We start from the raw sequence: 21129 nt of genomic DNA on the forward strand, positions 1-21129 counted from the left end.
ATCGCATATCGCATGTTTTTCCAATATCGTGCAGCCCTAATCCCTCGTCTTCATGTGGTCCAGTATGCTCGAAGGAATTCGTGAATATGTACGAATGTTCCAGAGTCTAACTGATTAACTTTGGACCATGCTGTGGATCAATTTCTGAACATTTATCAAAGTTCATGTTTTGTGCATAAGACAACAACTCTCAACACGTAATTTTAGGTGTATAAATATATACAGCAAAAATATGGGATGTCTTAAACAAGCTATTGAAATCTATATTTTAATGAAATGTCAATAGTTTGGTGCATTCTACTAAGTGTCGCCCTCCTTTTTATATACACAGGGTGACACGCACAAAAAAAACGAGAACTTTTTAACAATCCAATAAAACCAAGAGCGACGGAAGAAAATGTTTTATTCATAGTATTTAAAACCTGAAAACATGACATTTACAACCAAACAATGACAGAATCCCAGCTGAGGTGTTGCAGCAGTCAATGAGGAATTTCAACAGCAGATTTCAATGGACGTAAAAAACGATGTAAAAAACAAAGGATGTAAAAAAAAAAAAAAAAAAAAGACAATTCCAATGTTGTTTCTTCAATGGCATGTTTAAATGTTTCAATTACTATGAAAAAAATATTTTTCTTCCATCACTCTTGTTTTTTTGGATGGTTAAAAAGTTGCCATTTTTTTGTGTGCCACCCTGTATATTTAAAAATGCTTTAATTAGTGTTGGCTAAGCTTGCTTTGGCTTGTTTGTTCTGTGATGATGGACTGTCTGAATTATATTTGACATTTGGCATGTGAACGGGTGCTCACACTCTTGCTGCTGCTGCTGCTGCTGCTGTCAATGTTGCCAACGTGGCAGAAACGTAAACTGTGGTGACATCATGGACAGCACGAGTCTCGTACTGTATTTTGGGTCATTTGCAGCCTAGAAACCAATTAACAGGTAGGGAGGACAAAACAAAACAAAACAAAACAAAACTTCTGTGCACAGAAAGATCTCTGAGAACAAATGCACGGCAGACGTGCAGACGTCCCTTACAAGATGCACTTGCATTGTGAATAATTGATTTTCATTGGTCAGATATTTATTTTGTAAATGTTACACAGCCATTAAAGAGTGTGATGGCAAATAGATGTCTGTCTACAATAGATATTCTTGTGTGTCTTGTGTGTTTTGCTACTGCCTGCAGAGAAAAGCAGGAGCTGGAAAGGGTTGGTGAAGATTAGTTAGTGTAAAGGATTCCAGTCGTGTGGAAAGGTCGCACCAGCTCGCCAAACAAGCATGAAAATCTTGCCTAGATTCTGACTTTGTACCAGTTAAGTCGAGTCTTCAGAGGACTGAGCGTTAATATTATGGAACGTGTCGATATTGTACCCTGTGAGCACCAAGAAGGCAGTGTGGGTTTTTGCTTTTGTTTATTGGGGGAGCTCAGTCAACCCCTATTTTTCATGCAAAATGCATGTTGGAGGTTTAGCAATGTTTTTGTAATCATTTGTCTCCCGCCCCAACCAATGCATTTAACTCATTCGCTCGCCGCCATTTTCACATTTCGCAATCCCGTTCGCTCCCGGCTGTTTTACTGGATTTGGACTGATTTTGCAAGGCCCACAGAATATTGTGTTCCTTTGCTATAAAATCATGGAACCTATCAAAAGAAAGATGAAAGTCTCTTCTTTCATCAGGAGAAAAAAGTATGTTTCTATCTGTTTCCGTTTTGCAGCAATTAGCATTAGAAGAGAGCTAAGTTTCATCAGTTTTCACAAATCGATTCAAAATTGTAATTGAGCTGGTTGATCTCCTTTGCTCTGCTGCCACCTGCTGGCCGTTTGTGTAATAACTACCATTTCTGCAACCATTCTTTGCAGTTGAGAGGCTGCATCAAAGCCTTCTGTATGCTCTAGCATTAAAAAAAAAAAAAAAACGTATAAATACGTCTTTGGGACACTTAGAACATAAAAAAAAACGTATTTACACGTTATTGGGAGCAAATGAGTTAATTGGGAGTCGGTTATATGTGGATGTTCCCAATTCGTGGGCTGGCCCAGTCACCATCCCTCGTGAATAGCAGGCGCCCACTAGACTGCAATCATACCGTATTGATTTGCGGCTATCTGAATCACAACACATACTTACTGGTGCATTTAGTATGATTATGATACTTTGTTGGTTATTCTACAAAATTGTCCATGTAAGGTTTGTCACTGGTCACATCTGCACTAAATTTAAAATCTTAGTAATTGGAAAGCATCATTTTGGAAGGTTTTTTTGACGGTTAATATATTAGTATGTAGAAGTTCTTTTACTGAAATGTTTTTAACGCTAAAATATGATTACTATTGTATCGATGATGTTTGAAATATAATGTTATAAAAACAAAAGTCAAATACATTAGGCTATTTATTTATTTTTTAAGGCATGAAGTTATTTTTTTTTTTCCGACTTCATTACTGAGCAGAGTAATTGGATTGATGTTTTGCATAATCAAATTGTCAGTTCGATTGCTTTTGAAATTCCGCATTCCTGTTCAGAATGTTACAGCAACATTTTTAGGTTAACAGAAGATGCCATTTGTTGTCATTGGTTTACTTTTTAACTTGCTTTGCTCTGCCATTTGTATGTATGCAAACTTCCACATGGGAGAAAATAAATCAGAATGAGGCCACTTAAACCGTGTAGTCTAAATTGAGCCCATTTCTATTCTGCAAGGAGGTCATAATTTTGCATGCGTCTCTTTGTGCTACATGAAAACGAACAAAAAAGTTGGACAATTTCTGTGAAACTTTGTGGAATGGAGGCGCACATGCGCAGAAAGTACTCAAGCAACTCAAATGGTGCGAAATGAGAAACTGTCGTATTGGATTTTCCCAGGAGGAAATTGCATGACTGCTGCCGGATCTTTGGTCAGACAATACGCAGTGATGTGGCGACTTATTTATTTCCCGTTATTGTTTTCGAGCTTGATTTTATTTGTTATAAATCCATCTATTTCCAATTCATATCTCGCAACTGTGTCGTACCTGTTTTGTGGTAGTCTGGGCTCCGGAGTCGTCATATATTTTGACACCATTTCACCGTGCTCAGACTACCGTATCCGACCCTGACCTGTTTCAGTCAACAATTGAAGCTTGTGACATGGCGAGCGCTGTGGTGGTTTGAGCTGGCGAGGCAAAAATCAGGAAAGTAGCAAACTTGAATATCAGCAGTCACTCGTTCGGATATTTTCACTTTCATTTATGGTTTTACAAACATATGAAGACCCATTGGAAAAAAAGAGAAGACGGTATTTGAAATGTAAAAAAAAAGACTACTGTCTTTTAGTTTATTCAAAGAATGGATTAATTAGCTGGCAAAAATGCAGAGTTGTGTTTTGGCTCACATGTTTTTTATGTGCACAGACTTTGAAAACAAATACTTTGTGATCCTTAAATTAAGCTTTTTCTTCTTTTTTTTTTTAAATCACAAGTCATTTATTTCAGAGCTTGTCTTTTTTTTTTTTTCTCCTGTGGGTCACTCTGTCTCAATCCACACCATTAGCAAATCTCTTAGACTAGGATTACGGCTCCAAAAGGATTTAGGATTTCCGCCCACCGCGCACATGTTGCAGTTGCAATTTGTGTGCGGCGCTTCCACGTCTCTTCGACCTGCCTGACGCCGCTGCCGCTTTCAGAAGACTTTCAGCACTCTTGGAAGAAATAATGGCACTGAATGGAGATAAATTGCAGATTTGAAAACAAACTGCCGGAGCAGGTTTTTCTTTTCTTGCGGGTCTTTGCGATGGAGGAATATTAAGGAGATGGCAGTGCAATAAGCAAGGTTGCTGAAGCAATAACATTACAGGATTATTGACCAACTGTTGATTCCAAACAGTCAGTGAGAGGGAGTCTTCCTGTGGGCTTTTTTTTTTCTCCTCTTTGGATTGAAAATGGGACCCAACATGTGAGTGATACTACGGATGAAAAACGAGATGTCGATTGAAGAGTCCCAATAAAGCAGACTGGAAACTGAGAGAACAATCAGCCAATTTGAAATTTCTCTTGCTCCCGATGAGTGCCCACAAGAAGAGTAACTTCTTGTCCATTGGCCCAATGTCTTCGGTCCTGATGTGCTCCGCTGCCGTGGCCACGGTTGACGTGCCCGGACCGCCGACGAAAGGAGCCTTCTCCGTCAATGACAAGGATGTGGCGGAATCCAAGTCAACATTTGTGGTGGATGACTTCTTCTGGATAGGCAGCAGCATTGTCGCCTTTTCAAAGTGGAGGCTTGGCTACATGGGTAAGCCAAGTCGGATTGTTGCTTTGATTTGATCACATCCCGTCTGTAGCGACGTCTGCATGCCGTGCAAAGCTTACGTTTCTTCTTAGAAATACTTTTCATGCATATCCTTCCTAAATCCGAGCTTCTAATACCCAAATCGAGCATGTTGTTGCTCACAGTGTGACTAAATTTCATTATCCACGACGCAAATTCTGATTCTTGGTGATGATAAATCAAACAGGTCTTTTAACACCCACTGGAAGTTGCATCGTCACTGTCGGCTCTTTCTGTTTGTGAAGTTAGCTTTTACAGGCTAAATGATCTTTATATATATTTTTTTACTTTTAGCCGTCCAAAATGTAAAAATATGAACTCATTGGTGAACGTCGTAAGTGTGAAATGTGTTTCTTGCTAGAGAATCAGACTTTAGGACTTTGGTGCTTTTAGGTCATGTTCCTGTGCCCATTTATGGCACGGTAACCTTCAGGTTTGTCATAATTAGCATGAATATTCATTTTAAAAAACAACTTGTATGCCATAAATATACAATTTCAATGAAATAAAAAGGGAAGGCTGTAAATGTCTTTTTGTGGCAGCTGCTTCTGTTGCTGTGCACGATTCCGAACCTTGGAATGCCACATGAGCGCATGTTTGGAACTCGTAGTGCTTTCTGTGGTCTCTTTCATTTTATCTTGTACATCTAAACTCATTTTATGGCCAATAGAATTGACTTGACATTTAGGTTACACCTTCCTCACGGTGTGTGAGTGTGACTGACAATTTGTTGTCGTTGAGTTGTCTTGTAATATTGTAAGTAGGGATGCACGATAATATCGGTGAATTATCGGCAATTATCGACCTCTTTGACGTCAAACAGATAAATCAGATAATAAAGACATTTGCTGAAAATTATCGGCAACTACCGACCAATTTGATTTCATACAGATAACCCAGATAAAAGAGAAATCTGCCGATAATTATTGGCCATTATTGACCAATTGTATTCAAGTCAATTTTGCAAACGATTATCGGTTTACTTATCGGTTATCGACATCGACACTTTCTAAATGATTGCTTTATCGGTATCGGTTGAAAATAGCATTATCGTGCGTCCCTAATTGTAAGTGATGGCAATAGATATTTTGCCCTGTTGTCTGACCAAAATTCCATAAATGCTCATTACACAAAGAAAAATCATTGGAGGACCTCAATGTTGTTCTGATTTGCTTCACAGCAGATTGAGTGCTGAAGAAATGTCCGATGTTTGGCAAACCAATAAGACTGTAATTCACGATGTAAACAATCCAGGTCACAAGCTGCCTGCTGGCTTGTCTGTCTGTCTGTCTGTCGGCAGCACGATTACTCAAAAGAGGTCAACGATCGTGCTACTTTGTCCATTAATGAAGACTACTTTTATATCATAAACACTAGAATTGCGCAAGCCTTGATGTAGGTCATTACGATGGTCTTATCGCTCTTTTAGTATTTGATGTTGGACTGTATATTGCCGACAGCATGTCAATAGGCTCGCTGCTTTTGCGTTAGTAGCGCAAGATCACCTGCGTTGGGTCAGCGCCATATGGCCCACAGGAAATCCCCGGAGCTTAACCTGGTTCCCTGACGGTGTCCGAGTAAGCCGACAAGGTCTGCTTGGCCCATCCGGTTGAGTTTGGCAGGAGAAACAAACTCATGGCATCCTTCCGTCACAGAAGCAACCGAATTCTGACCTCGCTTTACCCTCAGCGACTTGCATCGTGTCTGCTTCCTGATTCCAAGTCCTTCGAGTGGCCATGACAGCTGTGGCCTCAAGCAGCTCTGCTTCCATGACATTCAAATACTTAAGTCTCCATATAGGTCATTTCTTTATATGGAAACTGTGTCTTCTCAAGAAGCTGACCAGGAGCTGTTAATCGTAATGGCATGTGCTAGTTTTACAGTAAGTGGACATGTGTTGGGCTGCCATTAAAGCATATGATCAGGCAAACCAATTTTTTTTTTTTAGCTCTTTTACTGCCACACGTTATCATAGACTTTGATATGACAAAGGTTTTGATCATTCACGTCATCCTTGAAAACGTTCTATTTCATCAGATTCAATCACGTTTCATTGGAATTTCGTATACCGGCAGCCCATTGAAAAGAGAGAAAATTCTGCCATCTGCTGGCCATAGTTAGTGTTTTTGATTCCACAATCCATTGACCAGGCAGTTTCAAAAAAAAAAAAAAGTTGACGTCATTTACCATTTATGGCGGCATACATCGTGATTTTACTAAGCGTTATATAACGTTTTTGGCAGTTAAAGAGTTAGTATTGATCTTTGAAATTGGTGCTAAAGTGCTTTCACGTCCACCACTGTGCTACAATTTTTAGGGTGTACTTATATTATGCAGTCAAGCACGATTGGGCTCTATGATCCAAATTATTTGACTTTTATGATGACTCCCATAGGTTTATAATAATAGTTAAGAATGTTGCACTGATGTAGTATCAAAGCAGTCTTATTACGTCACAGGGTAATCATTGTAACATCAAAACTGTAATTAAGTATGTTGTAAATTTGAACCAAAATGTAAACTTCCATTAAATGTAAAAATTGCCAAATAGGAGTCCAAACGCCCCCTAAAATCTTAAGATGCAAGTACGTGTGTTTGGTACTGTCAAGCATTCTCCGGCCTGCAGCAATTATGCACCATCCAAGAATTAATGTGATGATCTTTTATATTTAAACTCTCCGACTCTGCATGTGTGAGTATGTTGTACCGTCATTTCTTATTTTAGTTGCTTAACAGTAGGAGTTTAAACAGAACTCGTACTGCTTCTTTACTTTGTCACTCGTGATTATTTGGGCTGAGATTTTGGTGGTTTAGTCTCAAAACAAAACAAACAAAAAATCCTGTTGCTTTTGTTTTAAATGCCAATAAAGCCGTCACACAGTTGTCAAGATGGTTTTTGTGTCTAGCAGCATGTAAGCCGGCGCAGGTTTGGACTGAAGACGATGTCATTTTCTGATCCCAAACATATTGACAGCAAATAATTTCATGGATTATTGACCCAAAAAATCAAACAAACAGAGCCGTGTTTGAATCTCCAAACATATAAACATGCAGTAAGCCAGTAGGGAAGTCAAAAAAAAAAAAAAGATCCACACATCACAGTGACCAAAATGATCATGATTATTGAGATCATCTTTAATAATACAATATATAATGAAATAATTGGGAAAAAAAACAAGCTTGTAATTAAGGTTAGAATATTGGCTAGGGATGGGCGAGTACTGATATCAGGTATCGGTATTGGGCCGATCTCCACCTTATTTCAGGTTATTGATACTTGCGACTGTCTGTGCTGCCTTCTTGTGCCTGTTTTATGATCAGGTAGTCATTAGAAGAATCGAAAATTGCTGTTAATTTCATGCCATTTTAAGGAAAAACTACTATATGTCTTTTTTGAAAGTAATCTCTCACTTTTTTTGTGGAAAATGTTGTGTTGAATGTACTGGTGGTATCGTTGACTACTTTGTGAGTTGAGCAATTACGCGTGTGAACAAAAGTGGTATCAAACATTCCTCATTTTTGATGCTTAACAATTTTGGATACTCAAAAATAGAACCAAACTTACTCAAATGCAAAACTCCATAAAGCTGCACTCTGTTAAAACAATTTCATGTTGTACTTTGCATTTAATTGTATTTCAATCAAATAAAATTATTTGTGGGATATTTATATTTGTTGACAAATATATTTTAATTAAATAACTTTCAAAACAATTTTCTCATCAGGCAACTACTGTACATACATACAGAAACTGATAATTTTATCAGTTATGGAAATTTGATGTTGCAATAAATTCATGCTTTTGAGGGACTTTTTGTGAACTGAAACATTTTCATCCAAGTGTTTGTTTGCCGTTCCTGCTTGAGGCTCAAGATGTCTGCTACTTGAGGGCTAAAGTCAAATATCTGCACTTAAGTGCTAATTCCCCATTTTCACTCCACTTCAGGGAGACGGCGCGCAACTCGAATATGCACACGCACACTCGCAGCTACACGCGCCGTCTCTTATTATTTGATTGCGGATCCTTCCTCCTCATCCTTCAACACGACTTTGAAATCGATGTCCGCTGAGTGTTTTCCTCATTATCTTTGTTTTGCGGCTGTTGCTCTTTGAATAATTATTGGAAGAACAAATTCTACAAGTTCGTACTGTCGTCATCATCATCATTTATTTTTTTCTTTTCTTTGCTGGTGTTTAGTTGTTTGTGGTTTGGGAATTTTTTTTCTTTATTGGTTATGGCTACAAAATATAGAGTGTTGCTGTGTTTCTTATACGTCACCCGAGGTCTAAGTTAACTCATTTGCTCCCAATAACGTGTAAATATGTTTTTTTTTTTTATGTTTTGTGTCCCAAAGACGTATTTATACGTTTTTTTGTTTTGTTTTTTATGCTAGAGCAAACATAAGGCTTTGATGCAGCCTCTCAACTACAAAGAACGGTTGCAGAAATGGTAGTTATTACACAAACGGCCAGCAGGTGGCAGCAGAGCAAAGGAGATCAACCAGGGCCATGTCGAAAAAAATCTCAATTACTTACAATTTTAAATAATTTGTGAAAACTGATGAAAGTTAGCTCTCTTCTAATGCTAATTGCTGCAAAACGGAAACAGATAGAAACAAAATGTTTTTTTTCCTGATGAAAGACGACTTTAATCTTTCTTTTTATAGCAATAGAACACAATATTCTGTGGGCCTTGCAAAATCAGTCAAAATCCAGTAAAACAGCCACGAGCGAACGGGATTGCGAAATGTGAAAATGGCGGCGAGTGAATGATTTAATTGCACGAATTGGGCAGGAAACTTGTTGGAAAATTGAGTTTCTGCCATTCTGATGAGCAGAAGTAAATGGAGCATGACACACAGGAGCAGCATTCAATTTAAGTTTTGACATAAGCATTCCTCTTGACTTTTTCTTGCGAGCTCACGGACGGTCAAACAATCAAACGCAGGCCGCGGCTGAAATTGGCCAACATCGCCCCCTGGATAGCCTCCTGGTCACAATTTTGTCTTGGCCGCAGATTTTTTCTGTCAACATCTGCAAAAAAAAATTTTCCCGTCTATATGTGAGTAATGGAGGCTGCATGTGGGCTGGCTTGGCACCCTGTAATGAATTTGCCCAGGGCGCTGGGTTAGCTTCACTATTAATTCTCTCACCAGGCAGGCTGTGCTTGTGCCAGGAAATGTAACAGGAATATCTGAGGTCAGATCGGTGTCACTCGACCAGACAATCCTCAATGACAGATGAATCACCGCATTGATTCGGGATGAGGTTCGTCATTGTTGGAGTCATGTGGGATAGAATGCAGAAATTCAATCTTATTAATTATTTGTGTCTGCTTATCATGTGTAGTAAGCAGTGTCGTGAATAAATGTAGCAAGCTTCCTAATTTACATGATAAAAAACTAATTTAGGCCCAAATAATTTGCTGCCAAAAGGGGCTGCTGTATAGGCAAAAAGGTGAGGCTCCAATTCTTCACAGCATTGTTACCTGTGGAGCAGGTGTGGACATTGGCATGCCTGTCATCTGAATATGACATATTGACGTTATCATATTGCTCAGGAATTGCTTTCCTGGTGGTGACTGTAAGGAAGTTTTGCTTCAGGCTGCACTTTATTATTCTTTTTTGAAAACAAGTTGTAATTGGAATATCATTTCATCTTGGACATATGTCATTATGGATGTTTTCGAGAATATTTTCCGGAATGTTATATTGTCTTGTACATTGTTAGTATGGCCGGGAGGTGCAGAGGCGACGCCGGAGACTGCACTTGCGTCTTTATTGTTTGCTTTACAGAACTGTCTCCGAAAATGAGAATATTGTGGTGAAGTTTCTGTAATGCAATTAAATAAGCAAAATGCCATAAATTCATGACAAATCAACTGAAATATTGCAAGCCTTTTATTTATTTTAATATTGCTGATTATGGCATTTTCAGCCAAATATCTTATCTCAAAATATTAGAATATTTCCTCAGAACAAGTAAAAAAAAGAAAAGAAAAATGCCATAATCAGCAATATTAAAACAATAAAAGGCTTTCAATATTTCAGTTGATTTGGAAAGATTCCAGAATGGATGGCATTTTTGCTTCTTTAATTGCATGACAGAAAATAATGGACTTTACCACAATATTCTCATTTTCTGAGACAGTCCTCTATATATACTAAACAAGCACAATTTCTTGGAGTAATCAATGCAATTGCAACAAATTCCTGACAATTGATTCATTTGCCAAATGATCCATTAAAAGACAACCATCCTTAGTTTAATTTGAAATCAAAACATCCTCTTGTCAAACTACATTTTTGATCCTTTCATGTGATATTTATTGCGAGTTGCTTATCCTTGCGTATTTATTTCGATTGTGGGCCTTTCTGAGGCAGTCAAGTATCTGCATGCTTTCTTGCTGGACTGTGACAGACGCTCGACAGTTATTGTGCAGCCTCGGGGCTTGTAAGCTAATTCCACTGTTGAACACCACACCATTAGCTTCCTGTGGAGTTACTGACCATTTCACACCCAAATGATGTCAAGGACAAATCTTCTGTTCTCAGTGTGGCTGATGATTTTTTATTGTTGATGTTGATTCATTCCAACAAAAACAAAACAAACAAATGGAAAATACCACCTGGCTTGTTTTGTTTTTCTGTTGGATTGAGCAGTTTGGTGTGCATTTGATATCCTTTTTTTTTTTTTTTAGCATTTGCATTTGATATCCTATTGTGACACTGGTGATGCCCGTCTAATCACTTTATTTCTTCTTCCAATGAGCCACAACTGATGCTTCTAACACAACAAATGCATTTGCCTCGCACCACTCATTGTTCATATTGTGTTACACGCAATCCTCTTCCCTTCTATTAAACAAAACAAACCAAAACATGGCATGCGTGCTGAGAGCAGATTGTTTTCCTAATTGTCAACTTTCCATCCTTTTCACCATTCTGTCTTGTCTGTTTGCTTTTCTCCCCAGTGGAGAAATGTATGAGCTCCATGCAGAAGGGCGCCCAGATGGTGAAGCTCCGTGGCAGCTCCAAGGGACTGGTACGCTTCTTCTTTCTGGACCAACACAAATCCTGCATCCGCTGGAGGCCGTCGCGCAAGAACGAAAAGGCCAAGAGTGAGTGTCCTTTTCGCTGCAATCACAAAATAATCCGACCACATATTCATGCTGCAAATATATATGGAGAAAGTGGCTATTTCTGGTCTGGCTGATTTCGATTATATTATTTTATATTATATATGTTACTGTACTTTAATTTATTTAATTCAATCTCCGGTGTAGTAACCTTATTTATTGATTGATTGATTGCATTTTTATTATTATTATTATTATTATTAATTGTAATAACCTTATTGATTGATTGATAGAATTTTTATTTATTATTATTATTATTATTATTATTATTATTATTATTATTATTATTAATTCATTCTCTGGTGTAATAACCTTATTTATTGATTGATTGATTTTTTATTTTTTATTTTATTTTTATTATTATTATTAATTCAATCTCTGGTGTAATAACCTTATTTATTGATTGATTGATTGAATTTTTATTTATTATTATTATTTATTATTATTATTATTAATTCATTCTCTGGTGTAATAACCTTATTTATTGATTGATTGATTATTTATTTATTTATTTTTATTTGTATTATTATTATTAATTCAATCTCTGGTGTAATAACCTTATTTATTGATTGATTGATTTTTTATTTTTTATTTTATTTTTATTATTATTATTAATTCAATCTCTGGTGTAATAACCTTATTTATTGATTGATTGAATTATTTAAGTCAAGTCTAAGTCTAAGTCTTCCAACATTTGACATTTCATTTAGTCTACTACTGTAAATAAGTGAATTTAATTTAATAGTTAATTTAATTTAATAGTTTCATAACACCACCACCATATTTTTTTTCTATGTTGACATGAAGAATGAGAAATGACAGTTTAGCATATCGCACGACTCTCAGTTTTGAGTTCACCTTCATGTTAGAAAGAAAGGGAGAGGCGAGACAGATCAACAGTTTTTACTCAATTTTTTCCATTTTTATTTCGAGGTGCTATCGGGATCTGATGTGACAACTGGAGAGGATTATTTGTACCAAAGCTGACGAGGAGTGTTGGAACAACAGATCGATGTAAAATAGACTTGGAGCCTGATTTAGATTTTCGATCCTAAACTGAGTTTTCACGCTAACATATTGCGCACACTGTTGTGGGTGGGCGCGTTGCGGGAGATCTGAGATTGCAGTCTTTTCGAAAGATCCCAAATAAATAGTGGCTGCTTAAGTGAGTATTCGCTCACCCTAAAAGTTGGCAGACGCTGTTGGCAACTGGTGTAAAAGTGGTGAAAAACACTGTTAATATCAAAGCTGCTTTTTGTGCATGAGCTGGATTTGATGCTCTCGAAACCTTTCAAGTGTGGTCGAACAAAAGAAAGCAGCAGTTTTTAAGCGTTGTAAGTTTTGACATATTGACATTTTAAGAAACGCCCTCGATAAATCAACTGTAAACATCCAACATAAATAAACTGTTTGACCAATGCGCATGGACAAAGAAGCAATTTTTGAATGTCATCGAGTCTGGCCTGTCATTCATCTGCACTTCAAGTATTAATGAAATTCAGGTTTGTCACCGTGTGCTGTCGAATACCGTCGAATCTTCACCCCGCTGCAGCTTATGAAAATCAACTTACTTCACAGTGACCTGATGTATGTTATTGTATTATTTATGAGCTCCACCGAGGAAAAAACATTCCACCCATAGTGAAAACCACATGTGGCCGATACCATATACAGCAGCAGCAGCAGCAGCAGCAGCAGCAGCATCTCAAGTGTCTCATACAAAGTATGTTATGCACTGATAAGGTTAGTTTATTTTGTTTTCGTGTAATATGGTGCATAATTGAAAGTTCAGCTCGAGCAGTGTTTCTCAATTAAGTTCTGTCATGAAGTAAGAAGAAAACATCTCGTGCAACGCGACTATAAATAGTATCATTTGTCTCTAAAATTGTTCTAAGCACACCTCTGCATAACACTGTATCCGTATTAACATAAAAGAGAATTAATAAAGAAAGAAATATGGACCAACTTATAGAATAGCTTTATTAACTGTAACAGAAAAGATCTGAAATTTTAAAAATAAAACTAATTCCTTAATTAAACTATAAACATTTTTTGACTGACCATATGATACGGAAAAATAAAATTACATAAAATCAATAAATAATAATACATTCAAACTGATCACCAACATTAACTCGGGAGCACAATATAAAAAAAAACAAAAAAACTTTAACCTGCAAAACAAAAATATATATAAAATAATTTGTGCTGATTTTTTTTTTTGCTGTGTGCAAAGTGCGCATGCTCAGTGCAAACAACACCGAGCAAATGCTGCAAATGCGCACTCTGCCAATAATGAGAGCGCCACTGCCCCCTAATGTAGTGGAGGTGCAATTGCACTTTATTCTAGGACAGTAAAATAAAATAACAATAAAAAAGCATGTTCCCCGAGGTCAAATTTGAGAAGCACTGAGCGAAACCGATGCATTATGTATGGATGAGTTATGTCAGGATGTATGAATGAATGAATGTTGTGGTTATCCACTCAACTCATGGTCGGATGCTTTTCTAACGCAGCATGTCGAGAACAAAAATCAGATCCTTTTCATATGTAAACGTCATTTACAGTACGGCGTATAATATTCAACAGCAGTCGAAGTTTTGCACACTTATCCTGTTTTTTACTGTCTCAACTGTGGTAACTGTGCATTACTGTATATAGTCTTACCAAACAACATTTTTTTTTCTCTTACACACATGTAGCAATTGTTTCCATCTAAAGCGTTTCATTGAGCTCAATCATATTGTGATTCTTCTCCGTTTCCTGCGCCAGTCTCGATAGATTCCATCCGGGAAGTATGTGAGGGGAAGCAGTCGGAGATCTTCCAGCGTTACGCCGAGGGCAGTTTTGACCCCAACTGTTGCTTCACTTTGTACTACGGCGAGCACATGGAGTCCCTTGATCTCGTGTCTGGTACTGGCGAGGAGGCGCGAACTTGGATCACAGGTCTGAAATACTTGATGGCTGGTATCAGTGACGAGGACAGCCTGGCCAAGAGGCAGCGGACTCGAGACCAATATCCTTTGGGCGCTTGTTGTTGCATGTAAAGTAGCTTGAATTGACCTTTTCAAATACTGATGTTGACTTGCAGTATATTGCAGCATTGACAAACATTTCCCTTCCCTATCTTTTCTTCTTTAACGCTCATTGATCTCACATGGCTAAAACAGACCTTCACAGAGGCTGACAAGAACGGCGACGGGAGCTTAAGCATCAGCGAGGTCCTCCAGCTCCTGCATAAACTCAACGTCAACCTGCCCCGGCAAAAAGTCAAACAGATGTTTAAGGTACAGTAGGGAATGTTGTCTTTAAAAAAAAAAAAAAATGCTGTCTTCAGTTTGCACAATTATGATGATGCCATAAGAACATTTCCAGAATTCCTCATAAAAATGATACAAATAAACAATTCTGAGCGTCCGTCATTCGGCAATCGGCAACATTTCAAGCTCAACCGCAAATCCGTCATTATTCGGTTTCAGCTTCATGCGTGTCATTTCATCATAAATGTGTTTTTTCTACCCCATTAGATGGGGGATACCTGTTAATGTTATGGCTTGTTTTGGTACTCTTTGCAACTTATACCAATTGTAAATAAATAAATAAATAAATATCTGTGCTTTTAGAGCAACTATTACCAGTTCAGTTCAGCGCAAAACATCAAGCAGTAGAATTCTTAAATGCATTTTAGAGGGGAAGTCAACCCAAAAAGTGTCTTTATAATATGTTGTATGTGCCGCCACTCATCTAAACACGGCATTCTGATTAACTCGTTGACTGCCAGACATTTTCACAGAAGCAATCCCCTTTTTGCTGCATTTTGATTGCTTTTGCAAGGCCCACAGAATATTGTTTTGTATTGCTATAAAAAAAACATGGAACCTTTCAAAAGAAAGATGAAAGTCTCTTCTTTCATCAAGAAAAAAAAAAGTATATTTCTATCTGTTTCTGTTTTGCAGCAATTAGCATTTGAATATAGCTAGTTTGATCATGATTAACAAATCTACTTAGAATTTTGAGTAATTGAGCGTATTTTCAACATGGCCCTGGTTGATCTCTTATACTCTGCTGCCACTGGCTGGCCGTTTTTTTTTTTGTTTTTTTTTTGTAATCACTACCATTTCTTCAACCATTCTTTGCAGTTGAGAGGATGCATCAAAGCCTTCTGTATGCTTGAGCATAAAAAACAAAACAAACGTATAAATACGTCTTTGGCACACATTAAAAATAGAACGTATTAATATGTTTTGGGGAGCAAATGAGTTAATATTGTGTTTGTGAAATATGAGTTAAGCCGAAAAATTGAGCTTCATTTTTTTTTTTTTATCCATCTCACAGGGAGGCCATTTTGCCGCTTGCCGTCAACTAAAATGTAATCTCAGGGTTCAGGTAACAACCAGTCACGGCTCACCTGCTTTACGAGTTTGGTCATGTAACATTTGCAAGCTAAGCCACAATTGCTTGTTTTCCTGAGCCCCGAGCAACTGTGATGTCATCTTCAGTCGACAGAAAGTGACAAAATGGCTGCCCACTGAGATGGATTTTGCGGTTTTATTCATATTCCACAAACGTGATATTAATCAAAAATACTGTGTTTAGGCTAGTCGGGCTACATAGTATATATTGTTAAGACAAATTTTGGTTTGAGTTCACACTTGGGCGAGGAAAGTTAGCAAATTTTACGATATATTTTAACATTTGAAGATGGATTAACATGCGTAACTGAGATGAAATCGACTTAGCAGGTCACTTGAAAGTGATCTTGAAGTTGAAATTTGTGAAGAAACACATTAGGCACTTGGAATAAATAGCAAACTTGTGCAGTATCACATGACTCGGTCACTAGTTCACCTCTTCGGGAAGATTAGTGCGTTTCCACGTTAAGCGCTACGTTGTGGCCTTGCGCTCCCGAGCGCAGCGAGCCGACTTACTGGATTCTGTTGCCGGCCGTCCATATGGTGCTGTCGTGCTGCAGATGGCTTCCAATGTAATACAAGGTCAACACACAAGAGACCAATCTGTCGCTGTGTGTTTTGATGAAGATTTGTGTGTTGACAATCTCAACTCAATTCTTGGCTTAACCTATTTACGGCGAAGCACCTGTGGAGTTGATCCCTTTCCCGCTTTGAAGACGATAACTGCCAGTTTCCTCGATAATCTACTCGCGCTTTTGAAGTCCAATGTGCATATTTTATCTGCTCATCGGCGCCATCATTTAAGAGGTTTCATAAAAATAGGATGTTAATGATTTTGTCATTTTTATGCTCAGTACCTCCATTTTGGGGAACTCAAAAGTATTTGGACACAAAATTGAATTTAGCCATCATTTGTACAACTTGGATCCAAATCCTTTGCAGCAATGACTTGCCTGAAGTGGGCAGCCCGTGGACATCACTAAATTATGAGTTTCCGCCTTGGAGATTCTTGCAAAGCACAGTACAGTGCATAAATAGTGCACTCAAAATGGGTCACTGCAAGTTGTACTTTCCTATTTCTATCATTCTGGTAGAAGCGCCTATTGGCTTTGTCTGTTTTATATGTTGAAAATGTTGCCAGTAGTTTTGGAGCAATAAAATGTTGAATTACATCTTAATTTAAATAGTGACCCCAAAAAACTGACTTCATTTTGTAGTCTAACAATATAGTCAATACTCACTCAAAATGTAAAGTAGAAGTGAAGACATATTTTTCTCTCTCTTTTATTTTTTATTTTTCCCTCCACTGTGACGTGTTTTGGGGTATTTCCATCAAACTACCCCAAATATCAAGACTTGTAGCACACCTTATTTATTGTCTCTCTGAACTTAGCATGTCAGTGACCCTTCATCATGCAAGTCAGCTGCTGGAAAATCTTAGACAAGACATGCGACACCGTTTTTGGCTGGCGCGCTGCTACCAATAAATCCAATCGTGTCACAGACACTGTTTATGTTCAACATGTGTTCTTCTTTGTAGTCAATATGTTGCTTGAATTTTAATAAATGACAACCAGCCTATTTAACTTGATTTGCCAAAGACACGTAGATAAATTTTTCAGACATGCTGAATACACACAATAATTCATGAAATTTTAAGCTTAAAGTCAAATTGGAAAATGCGGCGCGAGCCTCGCACTGATCCCAAAATCAGGATCTGCCGGCATTTGCGGCAAGGCACAGACGCTGTCGGCAAACATGGAGCCCTCACTGTGAAAGAAAGAGCTTTTTTTCTTATTTTCTTTTTTTTAAAGAATGCTGCACCGCTTGAGCTGGTGAGGTCGGCACGGCAGATTCACTCAAGGGCACCTTGAGAGTCGCCAGCAGACAAGCAGACAAGAATCTCAACAATAACTGGATTTATGCTTGGAAAATGCAGTTATTGATCATTTTGAAACATTCTAAATCACTGTTTGTATTCTAGAAATGATAATCCCACTGAGACTCTAGTGAAATATTTTTGGACAAACGCGATCAAGTAATTAGCAGAGCTTGTCAAAAGAAAAGCATCCGAGCAAAATCCAGTGAGAGTCTGTAAAATGAAATATAGAGGGAAACTTTCGAGTCCCAGCTGGCTCGCGTCATAAAAAAAACACAAAATAATGAGACCACTGTGTTTTCCTCCAAATGTGTTTCTCGTTGTTACAGCCAGACACATTTTAACTTCGGGCTTATTTTTATGACACACACATGAGTTAGACTGATTTAGATTTTTTTTTATTTTTTTTTAGACCTGGATTATTCTGTTGTTTTGGCACTGAAGTAGGCTGAATCCTTAGCCTGTAGCATTGCTGTATTCTAAATGGACCAGCAAAAAAAAAAAGCAGGCTTCACTACTGATGCTTTGCTAAATGATTTATCACAGCGGACTTGTAAGATGTAGCTGGGAAAGGAAAAGCTCTGTTGGAAGAGGCAGCTACAGCAATTCTTACTAATGAAATAATCCATATTAGCTGCCGAACTAAAACGCTGAGCAGAAGCCTGCTAACAAGTTAAGTGCCCGCTTCATACATAATGAATTGGAAAGAGCACAGAGCGAGATTGATGTTTTGTGTCCAATGAACGTAGTTCTCCAACTGAGCGTTTTCTGTGGAAGATATGTTCTCACTAATAAGGTACGGTTTGAAAATCACGCATGCAGGCTGTGGATTGTTTTCACAGTACCGTATTTTTCGGATTATTATGTCGCACCAGCCAAAAAATGCATCATTAAGAAGGAAAAAACATATAAGTTGCACGGGAGTATAAGTCGCATTTTTGGGGGAAATTTATTTGGTAAAATCCAACACCAAAAACATACATGTCATCTTGAAAGGCAATTAAAAAACAACAGGCTGAATAAGCGTCCGGTATGCTAACGTCACATGACTGACATGTAACGGTAATGTCAGTAACGACGTAACATATTAAGAGTTTGTAGCGAGCAGTGACGGGAGTCGGAGGCGGAGTGTTGAAGGGCGGAGCCAAAGGCTGGCGTTTTATTGACGTCAGCTTGTGAGGTCTTAACAGCAACTCCCCACTCAGCTAGAAGCTAACATGCTAACTCCCCTTTTCCACAGAACAAAACCTTCCCACCCGGAAGTCACCCGGAACTTTTCTTGAGTGAATTATGTTCCCATCACGACAAGTTATTCATATAACTCTCGCATAAAGAACATGCTAACAAGTTTACCAAAGTATCAGTTTCACTCCAAATCACTAAATCCAATGAAATCTTCATCCTCGGTGTCACTTTTAAACAACTCCCCCAAGTCGGGAGGTCGACGATGCAATGTTGAACTTATCAACACAGGCCTAGAGCGCCCTCTTGCGGTTTAGTGTGAAAATAACATGTGAAATGATATAATAATGTGTTAATTTCACACGTAAGTCGCACCAGAGTACAAGTCGCATCCCCGGCCAAACTATGAAAAAAACTGCGATTTATAATCCGAAAAATACGGTAGTTTTATGCTCAATAACATGACTTTGAAAAAAAACACTCTCTCAACAACAGGATGAGGAATGTTGACAATTTGACTACGTACTATGCATGAAATGTGCTCATTCGTTTGCACGCGTTGTGCAGGAGGCCGACACGGATGACAACCAAGGAACTCTTGGATTTGAAGAGTTTTGCTCCTTCTACAAGATGATGTCGACTCGCCGAGACCTGTACCTCCTCATGCTCACCTACAGCAACCACAAAGACCATCTCGATGCAGATGACCTGACCCGCTTCCTAGAAATAGAACAGAAGGTACTCGCGTTGTTGAGTTTTAAAAGGACGCAATGACGGGTCTGTTTAACTCATTCACGCCCAGCACATTTTAAATGAAGCAACCCCCTTCGTTTTACTGGAGTTTGACAGAATATTGTGTTCTATTGCTATAAAAATGTGGAACTTACCAAAAGAAATATTAGTCTATTCTTTCATCAGGGAAAAAAAAAAAAAAAAAAAAAGTATATTTCTGTTTCCGTTTTACAGCAAATAGCATGAGAATATAGCTAAGTTTCATAATTCGTCACAAATCTGTTTAAAGCACTGGGGAAAAGAGCTTTTTTTACAAAATGGCCATGATTGATCTCTTATACTCTGCTGCCGCCTGCTGGACGTTTTTTTTCCTAATAACTGCCATTGCTTTAAGCGTCCTCTTCAGGTCAGAGGCTGCATCAAAGCCTTCTGTATGCTCTAGCATTGAAAAAAAACAAAAAACAAAACAAAACCTAAAGAAAGTATATAATTACGTTTTTGGAACCATGACAATATTTCAAATAGAACATTTTTATGCGTTTTGGGGACCAAATGAGATCATGTTAATAAGGCTAAATGTGGGCCTTTGAGTTGGCATGTTAGTGAACATTCTCAACTACAGTGAATGGAATCTGTCATTAGGGTGGAAGATACTGCAGGTACTTTATATCCTTTTAGAATGTTTGTTCAAAATTGGTCCCATGGCACATCGAGGAGATGTCAAAACATCATGACTGTGCCATTAATCCAAGCAATGGAAGAATGACAGCATTTGGGCTCCTTTGGCTGAATATGAGCAAATGGGTGAACTCTCTACTTTTCCAAATTCATATAAGCATCGTGTCAGCAGTCGCATCACGATGCTGACCCAGTTCCATGATCAGCCAAAAAAGGTCTGTGCTCCAAAAGTGCCGACACGGCAGTTGACAGGTGATGTGAACTGATTCGGAGCTGTTACTTCCCTTCTCCGCACTCATTTCTCATTTCCAACTATTTTTGAGTGAACAGCGTCTTAACTTTGTGGAGATGTTTTATGTTGGACTTGTGGTAGGGTGAAATGTATCACCAACTTTCGTTGACATTGCTGAAGAGTTGCTTTGTGTGGGTAAATGTACATTGGACAGCAAGCGCTCCTGCAAAAGGGAGATTTCCGGTGCCCTTGCCAGACTTGAGGGGAATTTGTCAAGCTTTTTCTCTTCTCTAATAATACCGCTGCACTGAAAATGAAAACAGGAAAAAAAAAACGTAATAAGCGTGACTGCAAGTTGTTCGTTAAATAGCCCGAATGTGCCGCTTCCTCCAATTAGCACACTGGCAGGACTTTTTTTTTCCATTTTGAAGGGAGAATGCTCCGTCAGCTCGCTTGCGTTTGGGGATTTCTTCTTTCTCAGCATATGATCATGAGATGTTTCTGAATAATTGATGTCATTTTGTCACTGTATGATATATATATTTGGCTCATTTTTATCTTTAAGC

At 38.2% G+C, this 21129-nt stretch overlaps 1 protein-coding gene across 1 annotated transcript in view; it reads left to right on the forward strand.

Annotated features, from left to right (window-relative positions):
- Positions 1-3590: 3590 nt before the first annotated feature.
- The window catches only part of plch2a (phospholipase C, eta 2a), a 41540-nt gene continuing 24001 nt past the window's right edge, over positions 3591-21129 (forward strand). Inside the window, exons 1-5 of the mRNA XM_077511933.1 lie at positions 3591-4273; positions 11283-11429; positions 14221-14464; positions 14606-14735; positions 19489-19659. Of these exons, the coding sequence (XP_077368059.1) occupies positions 4045-4273; positions 11283-11429; positions 14221-14464; positions 14606-14735; positions 19489-19659 (921 nt within the window). The 5' untranslated portion in view covers positions 3591-4044. The remainder of the gene's footprint in view (positions 4274-11282; positions 11430-14220; positions 14465-14605; positions 14736-19488; positions 19660-21129) is intronic.

The sequence above is a fragment of the Festucalex cinctus genome, chromosome 2 (genome assembly GCF_051991245.1).
Source record: "Festucalex cinctus isolate MCC-2025b chromosome 2, RoL_Fcin_1.0, whole genome shotgun sequence".
Classification (NCBI taxonomy): domain Eukaryota; kingdom Metazoa; phylum Chordata; class Actinopteri; order Syngnathiformes; family Syngnathidae; genus Festucalex; species Festucalex cinctus.